Here is a 20,100-nt window from a genome sequence, read left to right as displayed (position 1 = left end):
CAGAATCAAAACAGAAATGATGAACATTGCAACATTTTCAGCAAAATATAAATAGGATGGAGGATCTGTGTATTCACATTATTTGTAAAACTCTCCTTATTCATGTGAAGCGTGTGCTTTACATCGAGGCTTGCTATGCTTATCATTGACGCCACAGTACTTCAACCAATCAGACAATGTTTATTTTGGGCATTTGACTTTTTTTAACTCAGATTTTGGAATATTTTAATCGAAATTATAGAAAAATGGAATGTTGTTAGTACATATAAAATAGAAAATGATGAATACTTTTAGCTAAAGATAATTTGGATGGGGGTTCTGTGTATTCACATTATTTGCACAACTCTCCTTACTGATGCCATATTTTGGAATTTCCGTGACCTAAATGGTTCGCGAAAATTAATATTTTTATATATAGTATAGTAATAAGAACATTACTTTGTTGAATTTGTATTATCAGATTGAATAACACAGCGCATTTAAATTTACCTTCAACGTCCTAAAATAATGACAAAACCGACCAAGATTTTCTTCATAATAACAATATAAAGGTACGGCTGCTTAATATCAATTTAAGAAAAGAGACAAAACTAAGACTGTCAACACGTTTCATGACAAAACTAAATAGCAGATAACATCCATAACATATATTATAATTCATTAGATCGATTTATTGCTATAGTTGCTTAACGCCCTGTGGTAAATATGTTATGTATCTTCAGGACGAGGAATTCTTTAGAAACCAGTATTTTAACCAATCAATTAATGGTTAATGACTACCGGTATACAAATCATTGTCTCATTACTTGTTTTTATTTCAGTTCATTTTCGGGCCTTCGCTATGTACCCAAACCTGACTGTAATCGATAGTCCGATGGACATAGAAATTTATGTAAGTAATTGAATAAACATTTTCAATGATGAATAAAAAAAAAAAACACCAAATAATACAAAATAATGAACTTGTAAAAATGTCAATATGATTTTACTTCTATTAGCATGTTTTTATGGCATGGTATTGGTTGCAAAAATTTGATAGTTTCATTTAAATGCAATATTTCTTATTTAATTGGTATATTTCTTCATTTAAATGCAATATTTGTTATTCAAATGGTATAATTTTTCATTCAAATGGTATAATTTTTCATTCAAATGATATAATTTTCATTCAAATGCGATATTTTTTATTCAATTAGTATAATAGTTTTTTTTTATTTATATTCAGTAATTGCATTATGGGAAATTCTTTGACGTCTTAAGGTCAAATTTGCAACAGCGTTTGTGATTGGTCAATAATTGTTTGGATTTCTCCCCTTTCTTTCTAAACATGGGTGACCAAGAATTAAAAAACGCGTCAGAATATCACTCCTCTAACTAAATTTTGCGTTCGTGCGAGTTCGTGCACTGGCTATTAATGCCAATAATGGCCAGGTCGAGCAAAAAATGCGAGTGACAAGTAATAATATTTGATTTGACACACAACTGAGGGGGAATAGTTATCAAAAGTACCAGGATTATAATTTAGTACGCCAGACGCGCGTTTCGCCTACATAAGACTCATCAGTGACGCTCAAATCGAAATATTGATAAAGTCAAACATGTACAAAGTTGAAGAGCATTGAGGATCCAATATTCCAAAAATTTGTGCCAAATACGGCTAAGGTAATCTATGCATGGAATAAGAAAATCCTTAGTTTTTCGAAAAATTCAAAGTTTTGTAAACAGGAAATTTATAAAAATGACCACATTATTGAGAATAGGACCTTTATTTGGACTCCAGGATAGGGTATTTTTAAGCTCGGGATTTCGGGATTGACCCTTTCGAGATCCGGGAATTCTTTTTTATAATTTTGGGATGTCGAGATTTAAATTATTTTAAAATCGGGACCTCGGGAATTCGTGTTTGTAAGCCCGGGATTCCGGGATCAGGACTGTGACCCCTCCTACTCCCCCTCACAACTTGTTCATGGATAGAAACAGATACCTGTGTGCATTGCAAAAACACCTACAATAAAAAAAACTTTCTGAAGAAACTCCCCTACAGTCTACACATTAAAATAAAAACAAATACATAGCTATCCCCCCTTTCTAAGTCCAGATACATGTAATCAACAGGGTAATCACATTTCATATAGCTTCAGTAAAGTGTTCAGTTAACAAGATCTTTAATTTGATATTACAATTTAAAAAAATCACGAAAAATTGAACCTATTATGTGTTGCTCTCCTAACTATAAAATGTATCCAAAATCAAAGATGTGGAACATATTCTATCATAATCATTTGGTAACTAATGCAATTAGTGTCTCTTCCATGCCTGTCTTGAACATAAAAACTAAACTAAATATAAAATAAACAATACTCCTAATGCTCCGGTTGGTTGTCATCGTGCAACACAGTTAACAACACATATAGGAAAATCATAGAACTACATTTATCATAAAACACTGTCAAACATCCAAACATACTATCCACACTCATCTGTGTCCACACTTGTTTGATATTAATATAGTTTTTCAAATCCATTACCCTGTTGAAATGTTCCAATGTGCGGTACTTATTGAAACTATATGAATTGTGCTTACCCTGTTGAAATGTTCCGTTGTGCTGTGACGTTCTTTTGTGCTATATCATTTTTTTTACTTTTCTTGATCCTCAGAGACGTTGCAGGAAGGAAGGCAAACATGAAAAAAGAATAAAAAGCCTTCCAGGACGTTATAATTATTTGAACTAAGCCACCTCTTTTTTGCTACACGAAGAAAAAAATCATATATAATCACCTAATTACAACAGCAGAACCCGAGACCAAGTGACAAGTAGAGACATAAACTGTTATACTCCGGAACTAATTCTTCAATAAAGCCAATTCAGGATAAATTAGAACCAGTTACTAACCCATGTTACAACAATAGTCCTATGACATAGGACTTCACTGTATCAGGCGTGAACTTCATACTTAATACTATCTATAATATGTGCTCTCATGTATTATGCCGCAAATCATTTTACATTTAGGATTCGTTGCTGAGCTTTTTTTACTGATCTCATCTCCGAATCCCTTAAATAGATTTTTTTCAAGCCCCACAGTAGTTCAATAATTACTATATGTCATTGCTTAAATAAGTATGCAGGGCATATTTCAAAACATATTTTATCTTCAGGACTTCAGTTAAATGATTTACTGTTCAATACTGCATTGGGAAAGAGGGGTTGGGGTTGAAAAGTTTATTTTGTGATACAGTATAAAATATTATTAGGTATCCGAGAAATTATATGATTGTACATTTAGCTATTATCTAGACCCGCACAAAATGTATATGATAAGACACATATAACCCTTTGATCTCTATTACATTTGTCCTAAACATGCGTGACATATTTGCCACTGGACATAAGGCAACCAAATAAACTCATCATAGATACCAGGATTACAGTTTAAGCAAGACGCGCGTTTCGTCTACAAAAGACTCATCAGTGACGCTCGAATCAAAAATGTTTAAAAGTCAAAATGAAATACGAACTTGAAGAGCATTGAAGACCAAAAATTCTTAAAAGTTTTGCCAAATACAGCTAAGGTTATCTATTCCTGAGGTAGAAAAGCCTTAGTATTTCAAAAATTCAAAGTTTTGTTAACAGTTAATTTATTATTATGAACATATTGATAACTCAAGTCAAAACAGAAGTGCTAGCAGACTACTTGGCTGGTGATACCCTCGGGAAAATAAATCTCCACCAGCATTGGCATCGACCCAGTGGTTGTAAATAAACTCATCAAGCTACTATGATACTGTAAAGTCGTCTCTAAAAGGTCCGACATGAAAAGTGTAAACAATTCAAACGAAAAAACTAACAGGCTAATTATTATACATAACAAAACAATTTACAAAATACCAAATATGAGTCGAGACATGAACCAACGACAACCACTAAACTACAGGCTCCTGACCTGGGACAGGTGAATAAAGAATGTGGCAGGGTTGATATAGAAACGTAGATGTGGTATGATTGCAAATGAGTCAACCACTGAATTACAGGTTCCTGACTTGGGACAAGCACATACATACAGAAAGTGGCGGGGTTAAACATGTTAGCGGGATCCCAAATCCTCCCCTTAATCTCGGACAGCGGTGTAACAGTACAATAACATGTTTGTGAGCACTCAATCCATCCCGAAACTGGGACAGTGGTGTAACAGTACAGTAAAATAACAACCTGTACACTCAGTTGCAATTAGATTAACTCAAAAGATCGGAACGCGACACACACAAAAAAACTAATTTTAAGACAATAGACACAAAGCACCGACATAAGAGTCTTGCAATTACTGGAAATTTGCTCAAAGCTAATAACAGACTAGAACTGAAATAAATCTTGTTCTTCTAGAAAGAGTTATCAATCATTACACAACGCGCGGCAACGGATTTAAAAACAAAACATTCTTATAAACGTCTGGTTTACGTTGTATATAGATATAAGAAGATGTGGTATGAGTGCCGATGAGACAACTCTTTATCCAAGTCATAATTTGTAAATGTAAACCATTATTGGTCAAAGTACGGTCTTCGACACGGAGCCTTGGCTCAAATTAGACAGAAAACTATAAAGGGCCCCACAAAATGACTAGTGTAAAACCATTTAAGGTGGCTCTTGGGTACAAAAATTTCAGCAAAAAATCAAACCTTCATTTTTTACAAATTTTATTCATTACACTATAAGTTATTACTTTATGATATGGTACAAAAATCAACCCAAAAAACAGATTCGGTTTGGCCCCAGATGACTTTTAAAATGTTTATATCATTGAAAAAGCTCCAAATTATCTCCCGTTAGTGCAAAAATGCCATTTTTTGGCGTTAAATTTGAAATATCTTTTTTAACTCATCGGTGACCTATATTTTTTATTATTGTTTTCAAATAAGCTGTACATAAACTAAATAATTTTTAAATTTAAGTGATTTCTGTAGTTGGTTATTTTTTTATTTTGATATTACCTCTATTTCTCCTATCAGCTCAACAGAAAAAAAAGGACATTAACAAAAATGTATGCTTCTTCCGGGGGCAGATTATGAGTTAAATGAACGGTGACCCCATTTTTTTATTTCATTTTTCTTTTAAGTATAATATGATAAAGTTCATTTATAAAAAAATATAGCGAAATCCTATATTAGAAAAAAAATTTGATTTACACCCAGGAGCCCCCTTAAAGTCTAATCTATTGTAAAAAAAAACCGATATACTTGCATATAAATCCATTAGTGGAAGTTTTTGAAAAGTGGACCGAACATTTTGACCATCGAAACTAGTTTTGCAATAGAAATACTAGTTAGGACCACAAGATTTTACTGAATAAAACAGCCAGTGCAGGACTCGCACGAACGCCAGATTTAGTTAGAGGGGCGATATTCTGACGCGTTTTTTTTTTAATTATTGGTCACCCATGTTTAGAAAGAAAGGGGAGAAATCCAAACAATTATCGACCAATCACAAACGCTGTTGCAAATTTGACCTTAAGACGTCAAAGAATTTCCCATAATGCAATTATTGCATATAAATAAAAAAAAACTATTATACCAATTGAATAAAAAATATTGCATTAAATGATTTTTATACCAATTGAATAAAAAATATTGAATTTGAATGAAAATTATACCATTTGAATGAAAAATTATACCATTTGAATAAAAAATATTGCATTTAAATGAAAAAATATACCATTTAAATAAAAAAATATTGCATTTAAAGGAAGAAATATTATACCAATTAAATAAGAAATATTGCATTTAAATGAAAAACATCAATTTTTTGCAACCAATACCATGTCATATGTTTTGCCTTGGATATTTCTACTATTAGATTAAGATAATTCGTAATATATTATTAAAAGAATCTAAAATCTGATGGTTACTTCTCAAAACAAAGATACGATCATCTACATAATGTACAAATCTAAAAACAATGAGGATATTATCTAATACAGTGTAATATGATACTTTTTAGGATCCTAACACAAACAAGATAAAGCAGTGGTTACAAGTCAGAGATGCCAGTGGTGTTCTTACTAACTTTATGATAATGGATACTCAGCCTGTACTTGGAGATTGGAAGATCAAAATTATTACACATGTAAGTTTTACATATGTATCATATGGTTAAGTTTTCATCAATCCCTGTCAGACAGTGGAATATTATAATACCCTTGCTGTTTAAACATGCATGTGTATTGAAACTCTGTGTTCTAATCAATTAAAAATTTCAAAACTCGTAAAATTCATATGAAATGATTGGCTTGAAAGTTCTGACAAACAAACACGAATGTAGCATTTACACAACAAAACACAATTAACATAGGCGGGATATACATATACAAGAAATTTTAAAAACTTTGACTAAATTGCATTCCAAATATATCCAACAAAATATAAATGATATTTTAGATGATTTAGTAGGTCCACAAATCCAGCATGCATATAAAAAAGATGTGGTATGATTGCCAATGAGACAATTGTCCACAAGAGACCAAAATGACACAGACATTAACAACTATAGGTCACCGTACGGTCTTCAACAATGAGCAAAGCCCATACCGCATAGTCAGCTATAAAAGGCCCCGATAAGACATGCATAACATGTATTAACATTCAATTTTTATCGATGATTGCTGAAACCTGATTTTATATGAAGTTTTACTTGATTTACAGGGTCGATCTGAAGAAAAGGTTTTCACTGTTGCCCACTATGGTAAGGTATTTGAAATGAACAAGATGAATCAATCTTTTCATGCTTTTCAACACAACTTTTGAAAGGCTGTAGTTTGAACAGAGAAATTTTAACAGAAAGAATACGGTTTTCTACCTTTTTTAAACTGAGTGTGACACTCAAATTTAAGGGACGACATAAGCAAAATTATGTCATCACATTTTAGAATCGATTTCACAAGTTTCAAAAGTCCCGCCACTAGTATATTAGTTAAAAAAAAAAGCAAAACGTTCAAATTGGCCATAAAATTATTCCGCTTCAAAAGCTTTTAAAAATTCTGATTTTGGAGTTGAGCATAATCGATTTAAAACACTGTTTGCACGTGTCCTGGAACAAACGTCACTTTTTATATTAATAATTAGAATCGGTTGCGTCAGTAATAACAACATTGACTGATACTACCATTCATTTTACTCCACATATGTGCATTTCTGTAAAAAGTTTCTCGTAAATGTAAAAGTTTCGTTTAAATCTTCTTTACTGACATGTTTAATGTTATAAAAAAAAACATTTCAAAGATGGCAGCTACAAATGTATCGCCAGTATGACATTTTTTAGGAATATATGTGTCACAGATAAGAGCGGTTTTGTTCCCCAAAAAATTAAAACAATACACGCTTTATGAATTTCATGCGGCGAAGTCCGATGATTAATTTCCAATTATCATAACAACAATCCTCTATTGTGACATCCAAAATATGTGTATATGTGTATAGAATTACTTTTGTTTGTTTGAGCACCACGACAAGTATAAATGAACATATACCCTCAAAACACTATTAAAAAAAATTAAAGATTGAGTAACTCGATCTGCCAAAAACAAAATCCGGAGTGAACTCTGGTGTTCCGAAGGGGGTCCTTCTGAACATGTGGCACCCTTATGAAACTTAACCTTGATGAAATTGGAATAAGACCGTAAAAAATCTCTGCAATGATCAGTACTGAATTAATTAACTTGTATATTTTATAACTGCAGTGTTACCCAAGTTTGAGGTATCAATAGAAGTGCCTGCATTTGGGTTAGCGAGTGATACCACTTTACAAGGAACTGTTAAGGCGACGTAAGTAGATAGATGGATACAATAAATCGTCAAAATTATCACTATTGAAAAAAATTATAGTAATTGTCATTACTTTTGTATACAATTATCCCTGAATTCGCTGACCCTTGAGTGTTTCGTAAACTTTACCTGTCCTTATATATAAGTAGTAATATTTTTGTGTGTTGGTTTTGGTCCAGTTTGTTTTGTCCAAAGGTCATGTTTATCCCCGTTACAACATGTTTTTTCTTGTAACAGACTACCTATGGACTAAAATAGTCTCCGGAAGGGTTCTTTTATCGAATTAAATCATCACACTCCCCTAAAACGACCATTTGAGTCGTCGTTCTTATTCAGGCCGGATGTGTTTGTATATTGATATATTCCGCCCAAAGAATGTGTTTTACTACCAGACGATGGTTGTCCAAGTGACTTTTATCCACAGTCAAACCTTTTGGTCTGCATTTAATAGAGTTAACATTTGAAATGAAGAAATCTTTTAAATAACTTTTTTCGTAAAATACTTGTCATGAAAAGAGATGCATCATCCGTCTATGGCAAATGAAATTGAAATGCAGGCTCATTACGAATAAAAAATAACACTGTGAACTCTTCAAACTTTATAAAGATCTGACTTGTAAATGTTTTATACTTTACAGATATACCTACGGAAAGCCTGTTAAGGGAACAGTAAAACTTCGAGCTAAACTGGATTACTGGTATCGTCCATGGCAATACAATGGATCAGAACCGATGGTTGAACTCTCCTTGAATGTAAGAACTGGATGACAAATTAAAAAAAAATGTTTATTCTTAAAAATGAAAAGTAAAATTTGAATGACGACTTTAAATAAATGGCTCAATATATGTGTCACAGATGATAACAGTTTTGTCTCAATAATTGAAGTCTTAATCGTCTTTATGTCAGTTTGAATATTCAAATTTGAATTTCTCTTATTGTGAATTTGTGTTTTTTCACCAATTAATCTTTTTGTCATGATCTTACGCGAATGTTACAATGACACGTATTTGCCAAAAAAAGATTAAGTATAAATATAACCTAAAGATATTTCAGATAGATAGTATTAACATTACGAGTAAGAGCAAGTTTTTTTCACTAGTCGATCATTTGCATATTTTTAAAAAGTTGAATGTAGTAATTCAATGCACTTTTGCTCTTTAAAAGTGTGAATAAGATTTTAATTTTCGAATATTTTGGCGTCGAGAATCACTGAAGAGTACGCATTGTCGAAATGCGAATCTGGTGCAGTAACATTGGTACCGTTTATATTTATATGCAATTAATTCAGACTACTGCGTTTTTTCGAAAATTTTGTTTTCTTTGAAAAGAAGAAAGATCAATATGTTAAAGTCACTCTCACCAATTAACAAATGACATTCAGACGTTTGTATTTCATATATGAAAAATATAATTGTATTTCTATTTCTTTTTTTTCTCAGTTGGATGGAGAATCCAAATTCACACTTCCTTTATCAAACTTTATGGTAAACACTCGCAACTACATCACATCTGGAAGATCTCTAAAAATAGAGGCAAATGTTACTGAAAGCTTGACACATATTACTTTGAGCGGGAAAGACTCTGTGAAATTTTATTCACATGCCGAAAAGATAGAATTTCTTCAGTCGAACCCGAATACGTTTAAACCCGGACTACCATATACAGCATATGTAAGTCAGTATATTAATCCCGATACATGAAATGACAAATTACAGTATGATACAGTAATTATTTCTATTACGATGATTGTATACTATATGATGAATTTTTATTACTTTTCAATTTAAATTGAATAGATCTATACAGTATACACATTTATATATAACATCATATTTTTGCTGTATCGTTTCATTGTCACAAACTTTATATTTTTATAGTTGACTGTAATTATTGATTGCGTTTGATTTGCAAAACAATATTTTTGTAATCTGAATTTCAGTTACAATATTACTTGGAAATTATATACCCTTCCCCCCACAAAAAATACGTACATGTTTTTTTTTTTAATTGTTGTTCTACAGATGCGTGTTGCTAGACAAGATGATACACCTGTGATGGGAGCCAAGTCCTCTGTTGTTGTTCATACCACTGTAACATATCAATTACCAGAACCAACCACCACACCTAAATACTATTATCCCCAATCTAGAACCTACACAATAAAGGACAGGACTTTTACAGTTCCCGACTCTGGTGTTGTACCTATTCAGGTAGACATACCAGACAATGCCACAAGTATTTCACTACGGGTAAGTTCACATTTTTTTCACTATATTTTGTTGCATTTCGTAAGGTTTTTTTTTAAATAACATGAAATAGTAGTATTAAAGTTAAAATGATTGTAAATAAACCCATAATGAATACCAGGATTGAAATTTTGTGTTTGCATCAGACGCGCGTTTCGACTACAGAAGACGCTCGAATAAAAAAAAAGTTAAAAAGGTCGAGTAAAGTACGAAGTTGAAGAGCATTGAGGACCAAAAATTCCTAATCTTTTTCTGAGGTAGAAAAGCCTTAGTATTTCCAAAAAATCTCATTGTAAATAAATGTTTCCTGACATACATTTTATACAAAAAATATGTAAACGATATTTGGTGCAAAATAAGCATTGGGTTGACAAAGTTGTGGACTGTGAAATTTAAATTATTTACAACTCGTGTCTTTTTTTTTCAGGCGACGTATGGAACATTGTCATCTTACAAAACGCTTTCTAAAAGCTACTCACCAAGCGAAAGCTATATCCAATTATTTTTACGTTCATCTCACTTAAAGGTAAATATTTTATGCTATCTGCTATACTTTTATCTAAAAGATCTGAAATATCTCGATGACTTACTTGTCATTGTTATGACATTGGTTTTTGTGTTGTTATATTAATGAATACATGTGGTGAACGTTTCCTACTAATACAGTTATTGAATTGCAAAAAAGGCACCATTTACATGTATTCTTTTTCTCCGCAGTGTATATACACAAAGTGTTTATATTGTAACAGACCATATGCATCTGAAATATTAGCTAATTTATTATGAGGTTTGCTGTGTTTGATTTGTCACCATATTGCTATCGTCATTTCCTCGTTTCTGATTGTCACAAAATACCATCATAGCAATGTGTTTTTTTTGTGACGAGTAAGACGATGGGGCTGTCAAGAGAAAACCGGTTTGAAACTTTTTACCATTTCTAACCTGGGGTATGATTGTGTAGTGTTTTGTACAAAGTTGTTTGTCTTTCGACATATTTCTTTATGTTTATGTATTTATAGACAATTTAGATTTTGAAATTATAATTAGTCTTACCTTAGCAGCTATATACCAACTTCACCCGCGTGTCGAGACTAGTATCATAAAATTGTTCTCCTCTTAGCAGCTATATACCAACTTCACCCGCGTGTCGACATTAGTATCATAAAACTGTCTGTACTCCTCTTAGCAGCTGTATACCAACTTCGCCCGCGTATCGACACTAGTATCATAAAACTGTCTGTACTCCTCTTAGCAGCTGTATACCAACTTCACCCGCGTGTCGAGACTAGTATCCTAAAACTGTTTGTACTCCTCTTAGCAGCTATATACCAACTTCACCCGCGTGTCGACACTAGTATCATAAAACTGTTTGTACTCCTCTTAGCAGCTGTATACCAACTTCGCCCGCGTGTCGAGACTAGTATCATAAAACTGTCTGTACTCCTCTTAGCAGCTGTATACCAACTTCACCCGCGTGTCGAGACTAGTATCCTAAAACTGTTTGTACTCCTCTTAGCAGCTATATACCAACTTCACCCGCGTGTCGACACTAGTATCATAAAACTGTCTGTACTCCTCTTAGCAGCTACATACCAACTTCACCCGCGTGTCGACACTAGTATCATAAAACTGTATGTACTCCTCTTAGCAGCTATATACCAACTTCACCCGCATGTCGAGACTAGTATCATAAAACTGTTTGTACTCCTCTTAGCAGCTATATACCAACTTCACCCGCGTGTCGACACTAGTATCATAAAACTGTCTGTACTCCTCTTAGCAGCTATATACCAACTTCACCCGCGTGTCGACACTAGTATCATAAAACTGTTTGTACTCCTCTTAGCAGCTGTATACCAACTTCACCCGCGTGTCGAGACTAGTATCCTAAAACTGTTTGTACTCCTCTTAGCAGCTATATACCAACTTCGCCCGCGTGTCGAGACTAGTATCCTAAAACTGTTTGTACTCCTCTTAGCAGCTGTATACCAACTTCGCCCGCGTGTCGACACTAGTATCATAAAACTATCTGTACTCCTCTGAGCAGCTGTATACCAACATCACCCGCATGTCGAGACTAGTATCATAAAACTGTTTGTACTCCTCTTAGCAGCTATATACCAACTTTACCCGCGTGTCGAGACTAGTATCATAAAACTGTCTGTACTCCTCTTAGCAGCTATATATCAACATCACCCGCGTGTCGAGACTAGTATCATAAAACTGTCTGTACTCCTCTTAGGAGCTGTGTACCAACTTCGCCCGCGTATCGAGACTAATATCATAAAACTGTTTGTACTCCTCTTAGCAGCTATATACCAACTTCGCCCGCGTGTCGAGACTAGTATCCTAAAACTGTTTTTACTCCTCTTAGCAGCTATATACCAACTTTGCCCGCGTGTCGACACTAGTATCCTAAAACTGTTTGTACTCCTCTTAGCAGCTGTATACCAACTTCACCCGCGTGTCGAGACTAGTATCATAAAACTGTCTGTACTCCTTTTATCAGCTGTATACCAACTTCGCCCGCGTGTCGAGACTAGTATCATAAAACTGTTTTTACTCCTCTTAGGAGCTGTATACCAACTTTGCCCGCGTGTCGAGACTAGTATCATAAAACTGTCTGTACTCCTCTTAGCAGCTGTATACCAACTTCACCCGCGTATCGAGACTAGTATCCTAAAACTGTTTGTACTCCTCTTAGCAGCTATATACCAACTTTACCCGCGTGTCGAGACTAGTATCCTAAAACTGTTTTTACTCCTCTTAGCATCTATATACCAACATCACCCGCGTGTCGAGACTAGTATCATAAAACTGTCTGTACTCCTCTTATCAGCTGTATACCAACTGCGCCCGCGTGTCGAGACTAGTATCCTAAAACTGTTTGTACTCCTCTTAGCAGCTATATACCAACTTCACCCGCGTGTCGACATTAGTATCATAAAACTGTCTGTACTCCTCTTAGCAGCTGTATACCAACTTCGCCCGCGTATCGAGACTAGTATCATAAAACTGTTTGTACTCCTCTTAGCAGCTGTATACCAACTTCACCCGCGTGTCGAGACTATTATCCTAAAACTGTTTGTACTCCTCTTAGCAGCTATATACCAACTTCACCCGCGTGTCGACACTAGTATCATAAAACTGTCTGTACTCCTCTTAGCAGCTGTATACCAACTTCGCCCGCGTGTCGAGACTAGTATCATAAAACTGTCTGTACTCCTCTTAGCAGCTGTATACCAACTTCACCCGCGTGTCGAGACTAGTATCCTAAAACTGTTTGTACTCCTCTTAGCAGCTATATACCAACTTCACCCGCGTGTCGACACTAGTATCATAAAACTGTCTGTACTCCTCTTAGCAGCTATATACCAACTTCACCCGCGTGTCGACACTAGTATCATAAAACTGTCTGTACTCCTCTTAGCAGCTATATACCAACTTCACCCGCGTGTCGACACTAGTATCATAAAACTGTCTGTACTCCTCTTAGCAGCTATATACCAACTTCACCCGCGTGTCGACACTAGTATCATAAAACTGTCTGTACTCCTCTTAGCAGCTATATACCAACTTCACCCGCGTGTCGACACTAGTATCATAAAACTGTCTGTACTCCTCTTAGCAGCTATATACCAACTTCACCCGCGTGTCGACACTAGTATCATAAAACTGTCTGTACTCCTCTTAGCAGCTATATACCAACTTCACCCGCATGTCGAGACTAGTATCATAAAACTGTTTGTACTCCTCTTAGCAGCTATATACCAACTTCACCCGCGTGTCGACACTAGTATCATAAAACTGTCTGTACTCCTCTTAGCAGCTATATACCAACTTCACTCGCGTGTCGACACTAGTATCATAAAACTGTTTGTACTCCTCTTAGCAGCTGTATACCAACTTCACCCGCGTGTCGAGACTAGTATCCTAAAACTGTTTGTACTCCTCTTAGCATCTATATACCAACTTCACCCGCGTGTCGACACTAGTATCATAAAACTGTCTGTACTCCTCTTAGCAGCTGTATACCAACTTCGCCCGCGTGTCGAGACTAGTATCATAAAACTGTTTGTACTCCTCTTAGCAGCTGTATACCAACTTCACCCGCGTGTCGAGACTAGTATCCTAAAACTGTTTGTACTCCTCTTAGCAGCTATATACCAACTTCATCCGCGTGTCGACACTAGTATCATAAAACTGTCTGTACTCCTCTTAGCAGCTGTATACCAACTTCACCCGCGTGTCGAGACTAGTATCCTAAAACTGTTTGTACTCCTCTTAGCAGCTATATACCAACTTTGCCCGCGTGTCGAGACTAGTATCCTAAAACTGTTTTTACTCCTCTTAGCAGCTATATACCAACATCACCCGCGTGTCGAGACTAGTATCATAAAACTGTGTGTACTCCTCTAAGAAGTTATATTCCATCTTCACCCGCGTGTCAATATTAAAAAAAGAAGATGTGGTAAGTTGCCAATGAGACAACTGTCCACAAGAGTCTAAAATGACACAGACATTAACACATATAGGTCACCGTACGGTCTTCAACAAGAAGTTATAACCAATTCGACGAGACAATGAAACTGGTGTGGTACTACCCAAAACTTAGCATGAATAGATGCTAAAAATTTTGATAGCCACTGATCATAGGTCGCTTTTTATAACAAAGACGTTCGTAGGATTATCAGAATAAACCAACAAACATATATTCCTAACAAAGGGGTTAATGTGTCAGCTATAACATCTTCACTGTGTATTCCTTAACAAAGCACTGTATATTCACACAATTTTTAGTGTGCAGTCAGATACAGATAAAACAGGTTATAGAGCTATATTAATAACCTTGTTTCGATCTGAAAGCGCATTATGATGTTTTATTTTTATTGTTTTAGGCAGGCAGTGGGGCAAATTTTGAAATACAATCAACCCAAGCAGTTACATCTTTAGTATATCAGGTAACAGTTATTTGAAATAGCAAGGCAAGTTTTTGATTTGGAAATAAAATTTTATTTTTTTTTTAAGAATAGGAAAATATAAAGATTTTTTCTGTTGTTTCAAATGATTGATGTAGATTTCTTTGTGAAGTAAAAGCGCAATATTTGCCTGCTTTTCTTATTAAATATACATGAAAAGTAGAAACTTTCGGGTGCGTTAGATAAATTGCTTATTGATCGATATTGCATTACATTTGGTATGCACTAGAAGGGTCCAGAGTAAACAATATTTGCTCGCAAAAAAACTGAGATATAAACAAGATGGCGGAAATGAAAATTGAGCCCTTGCCACAGACATCAGAGTAGACTGAACTTGACTACCTATTGCAATTATAATATTATAATATTATTTTTCATGATTCGCATTGAAAGGAAAACTGCACAATAATACATAAATACGAAAAAACATTCTGCATTGTTTGATGTTTTACTGTAGATATTCTGCATGGTTTGATGTTTTACTGTAGGTATTCTGCATTGTTTGATGTTTTTTTCTGTAGGTATTGTCTAGGGGTGTAATAGTAGGAGCAGGCACTGTTAATGGTGGAAATAAAAAGACTGTACCTTTCTCCATATCTGTGAATTCTAAGATGGCACCAAACGCTCGTATTGTTGTGTACTATGTTAGAACAGACGGTGAAATAGTAACAGACAGTATCAGCTTTGATGTCGAAGGTGTTTTTAATAATCAGGTTGGTTGAAATGTAGTAAATAACAAACATGCTAGAACAATTTCATTTTAAAAAAAACATGAGCTCCGGTAGATATTGTCTCCTTCACTCTTTTGAAGCTTATGCGATTCTCTCAATGTTTATTTGTTATCTTGTTTTGTCTCTTTCTTATTGACGTACGAGTTATGAACATCGGGAAACTACAATTGACGGACCAGTTATGAACATCAGGAAACTACAATTGACGGACCAGTTATGAACATCGGGAAACCACAATTGACGGACGAGTTATGAACATCGGGAAACTACGATTGACGTACGAGTTATGAACATCGGGAAACTACAATTGACGGACGAGTTATGAACATCGGGAAACTACAATTGACGGACGAGTTATGAACATCGGGAAATTACAATTGACGGACCAGTTATGAACATCGGGAAACTACAATTGACGTACGAGTTATGAACATCGGGAAACTACAATTGACGGACCAGTTATGAACATCGGGAAACTACAATTGACGTACGAGTTATGAACATAGGAAAACTACAATTGACGGACGAGTTATGAACATCGGGAAACTACAATTGACGTACGAGCTATGAACATCGGGAAACTACTGTTTAGTCATTAAATAATTGTTAATCTTTAAGTACTATATTATACTTTCAGTTTTATTTATCTTCAATGAATCATTATTTCATAATGTATTTTAAAGTCATGTCTCAGTTCTAATTATGTTCAGAGGTTATTCACAATAAATCAGCAAATACTCAATGACATCGAGATAGATATTTCTATTATCCAATTCGTGAACATCTGCTCAACAACATATTTTTTTAACTTCGATTATTTAGAATTGTTGAGCACATACAAAACGCAACATAGATACGAGGACGATAATAATGTACGCCAGTCGCACTGTTTGTCTATAAAACAGTTGAAAAGGTCGAAGTTAACGAGCATTGAGAACCAAATTCCGATATGGACACCTCAATCAGCAGTAAAATATACCCAGATGATATTTATCTATAGCTAGTAGATCTGGTCTTACAGCTTCTTAAGGTTTATGTCATTGTTTTCACTCCAGGTTCTACATCCAAATCAAAGGACTATTGATAACTTCATTGTTCGTACCCCTTAATGATTTATGGCCACGTTATTGTTTTATGTGTTGAACGCTATCGGCCAATATCAACATTTTATTGTAAGCCTTTGAAAATATTACTCAGAAAACTTCTCATTTTGAAATTATGAATAGAATTTGGGTCAGTTATGTAACAGCTCAACGTAAGAAAAAATAAAACAAACGTAAGAACAAATAAAAACAAAACAAGAGAAGACGTTTTTTTCATCTTTAATTTTTACCATTTCTTAAAAGAAAAATATTGTCTCGAAATATGTATGACAATGAATGTATGCTGTTAAACGAAGTGAAATTATTTCTCAAATGTATGTTCACGTTTAACAAAAAGTTTTAAAGGGAAAAATAATCGGACCGATGAAATATTATGTGACACAATATGTAAATCTTTAAATAAAAAAAAAATATACAGAAAAACGAAATAATTACATTTAGCAATGTAATGGCTATATCTATTTTGTTAATAGCATACTGAGCTGAGATCCAATATCTGAAGACATGTCAATGAAATCGATAAATGTTCGCATATACATCCGATATTAGATTAAACACAAGGGGACGAAGAGCACCCTAACATTCTGCGTTGCATTTTTCTGTTTACAGGTTTCTATTTCATTTGACAAAACTAAAGCTCAACCTGGGGATGCAGTAAACGTACAAGTTACAGCTGATCCAATGTCAGTTGTTAACTTACTAGCCGTCGATCAAAGTGTTCTTTTGTTAAAATCTGGAAATGATATTACACAATCACAGGTAAGTTTCACTCATGTTCCAGTGAGGTAGTTTATATCTGGAAATCGAAATTGAATTGTTACATTGTCGAATAACACACACACATATATATGTTATATTATTTTATTTTATTATTTTTATAACACTTGTTACATATCTTTACTGTGTGTGTATTGCATATGTTATTGTTTATAATAATATTGTCTGTATCATATGCCCTCCTGGGGCCCTAATTTGGTAAATAAAAATATTCTATTCTATTCTATTCTATATATATATATATATATATATATATATATATATATATATATATATATATATATATATATATCAATAAATGAGTACATACTCTGCACAACGTCAAAGGGGTCATTAGTGGAACAGGATCTGCTTATTTTTCCAATGCACTTTATATTACGCCGACAGATAGTTTTATGTAGTATTTTGTGAACTAAGTCTTTTCGTCGAGTTCCCTTTTTTTTTACAAAAGCGTTGCCAGTTTCAACATGACTTAAAAGGTTTAAGATCTATGAAGATTTATATATCTACTTTATAAAGTTCGTTTACTCTCGCTTTGTATTTATTATCGGGGATATATATCTGTCACTTTGCCACTGAATCCGCCAGTCTGTCAGTCCGTCTATCTGTCCAGGTCGCAACTGTGTGAATAAATAAATGTGACCCGGTTCCCACATGGTTAATGTGGCATAACTATATATACTGAATTAAAATACAATATGTGGTATTGGTGTCTCGTAAGCGCAACGTCTCAAAAACGGCGCGATGTATATTAATTAAACTAAAGATACAGATTGAAAACACTACTTGGAGAAAAGTATTAATAAAATTAAGAATGGAAATGGAGAATGTGTCAAAAAGACAAAAATCCGATCATTGCACAGACAACAACAGAAGGTCACCAACAGGTCTCAAATGCAGCGAGAATCGCTTAATGGCTTTAATAAAGGTGCCACGTGTTACTTACCTCAATATTACAATCTGTGGAACGGCTGGTAGAATCTTTTGTTGATTTATTCACAGTTCTTGTTTATATTATGATTAAGGGTTGGCATTATTTCTATTTTGGGTTGCATGGTTTCTAGTTCTTTAAATATATCTTACCACTGTGTAATCTTTTCAGTACACTGTTTTATCTTATAGGTTGTAGAAGAATTGAAATCTTATGATACCAAACACAAGAGTATAAGCCCATTCTTCTTCGGAGGTGGCGGTATTGGTATTGCAGCCCGTAAACGCCGAATGATATGGTGGCCATATCCTACATACTATGGTGGATCAGATGCATCTCAAATATTCTCGGTAAAGACATTAAATGAAAAATAATAATTTTTTGGCATTAGAGAACAAACATAAAAGGTTGTTTATAACATAACCTATTTTGAAACATTGATTATCGAAATACGCATCTTTCCAAGTAGTGTGTATGCCCTCAGTGTAATTGGTACTTAAGAACATGTGAATTGAGCTTCTAATTGTTAAAGCTCCTTATAAACTTATTTGATTTAGCATTAAAAATACAAATATGCAATATTTCAGAACAAATTCGAAATATTCAACAAAACAAAATTATGATATGATCAGTATAAACCTATTACTTTTAGAAATTAACTTTATCAATGGATATATTAGACCAGACAATTGCTGATGGTTTGAAACCATGATACTGTGTGTCTTCGTATTGAGATGTGTAAAAAGGTATCAAGATCCTACGAAAATATTTAAGGAATGTAAGAACTGAAAAATGAATATTACATACAGTTATGTACTTAAGGAAGTTGTCATGTTTTGAAATTGTTGTCAGATTTTCGGGTCGTCTGGTTTTTAGATATAGGAAGATGTGGTGTGAGTGCCAATGAGACAACTCTCCATACAAATAACAATTTAAAAAAAAATGCTCTTTGACCCCCATTTGTCTTTTTATAAATCTTTTACATGTATAATTATAAGCCATCTCTAAAAGTATAATAAGCAGTGAAAAATCAAGAGAGAACATTTTCCCGCCATAATTTCAATGGCTTATATCTCGAAAACAAGCACATTGACCTATATTTCATATTTGCTTTTATGAGTTTTAATTCTTGCATTAATGCTTTACAGAATGCAGGTGTGAAAGTATTAACCGATGCTACAGTATACCACCACAAGCAACGTAAGTCTGTTTTTTTTTTTTATATCATGTCGGTCAATATTTAATACAGTTATCATGAATTGTTTTCCCCTCAATTTGTACAAATGTCCTTTGTTTTAGTATTGATATAACTTACAGCTGACGATTTATAATCTTCTAAGACTTTGTCCAAGGCTGAGGTCCAAGGCGCTTTCTTGGTAAACTTATATTATATCAGAAAATCAAGTGATGTGCATATTTGTTCATAATTGATTACATGCTTTTAAATGTATTAAGATATCTATATAGCTGCAATTTTCTGTTAAAATTTTTCACAATATTTCCTTACGGCAAAACT

General features: G+C 34.1%; 1 protein-coding gene across 7 annotated transcripts in view; it reads left to right on the top strand.

Moving 5' to 3' along the window:
• Nucleotides 1–20,100, top strand: part of LOC143042504 (CD109 antigen-like) — a 79,903-nt gene that overhangs the window by 17,787 nt on the left and 42,016 nt on the right. For all 7 annotated transcript variants that reach the window (XM_076214827.1, XM_076214829.1, XM_076214830.1 and 4 more), the window contains exons 6-18: nt 822–892; nt 5,997–6,122; nt 6,698–6,737; nt 7,732–7,816; nt 8,455–8,569; nt 9,257–9,487; nt 9,839–10,066; nt 10,491–10,589; nt 14,962–15,024; nt 15,564–15,755; nt 17,486–17,635; nt 18,776–18,934; nt 19,733–19,784. In XM_076214827.1, the coding sequence (XP_076070942.1) occupies nt 822–892; nt 5,997–6,122; nt 6,698–6,737; nt 7,732–7,816; nt 8,455–8,569; nt 9,257–9,487; nt 9,839–10,066; nt 10,491–10,589; nt 14,962–15,024; nt 15,564–15,755; nt 17,486–17,635; nt 18,776–18,934; nt 19,733–19,784 (1,611 nt within the window). The remainder of the gene's footprint in view (nt 1–821; nt 893–5,996; nt 6,123–6,697; nt 6,738–7,731; nt 7,817–8,454; nt 8,570–9,256; nt 9,488–9,838; nt 10,067–10,490; nt 10,590–14,961; nt 15,025–15,563; nt 15,756–17,485; nt 17,636–18,775; nt 18,935–19,732; nt 19,785–20,100) is intronic.

Source organism: Mytilus galloprovincialis, chromosome 8 (assembly GCF_965363235.1).
Source record: "Mytilus galloprovincialis chromosome 8, xbMytGall1.hap1.1, whole genome shotgun sequence".
NCBI classification, from domain to species: Eukaryota; Metazoa; Mollusca; class Bivalvia; order Mytilida; family Mytilidae; genus Mytilus; species Mytilus galloprovincialis.
This window is presented reverse-complemented; position numbering and strand designations above follow the sequence as displayed.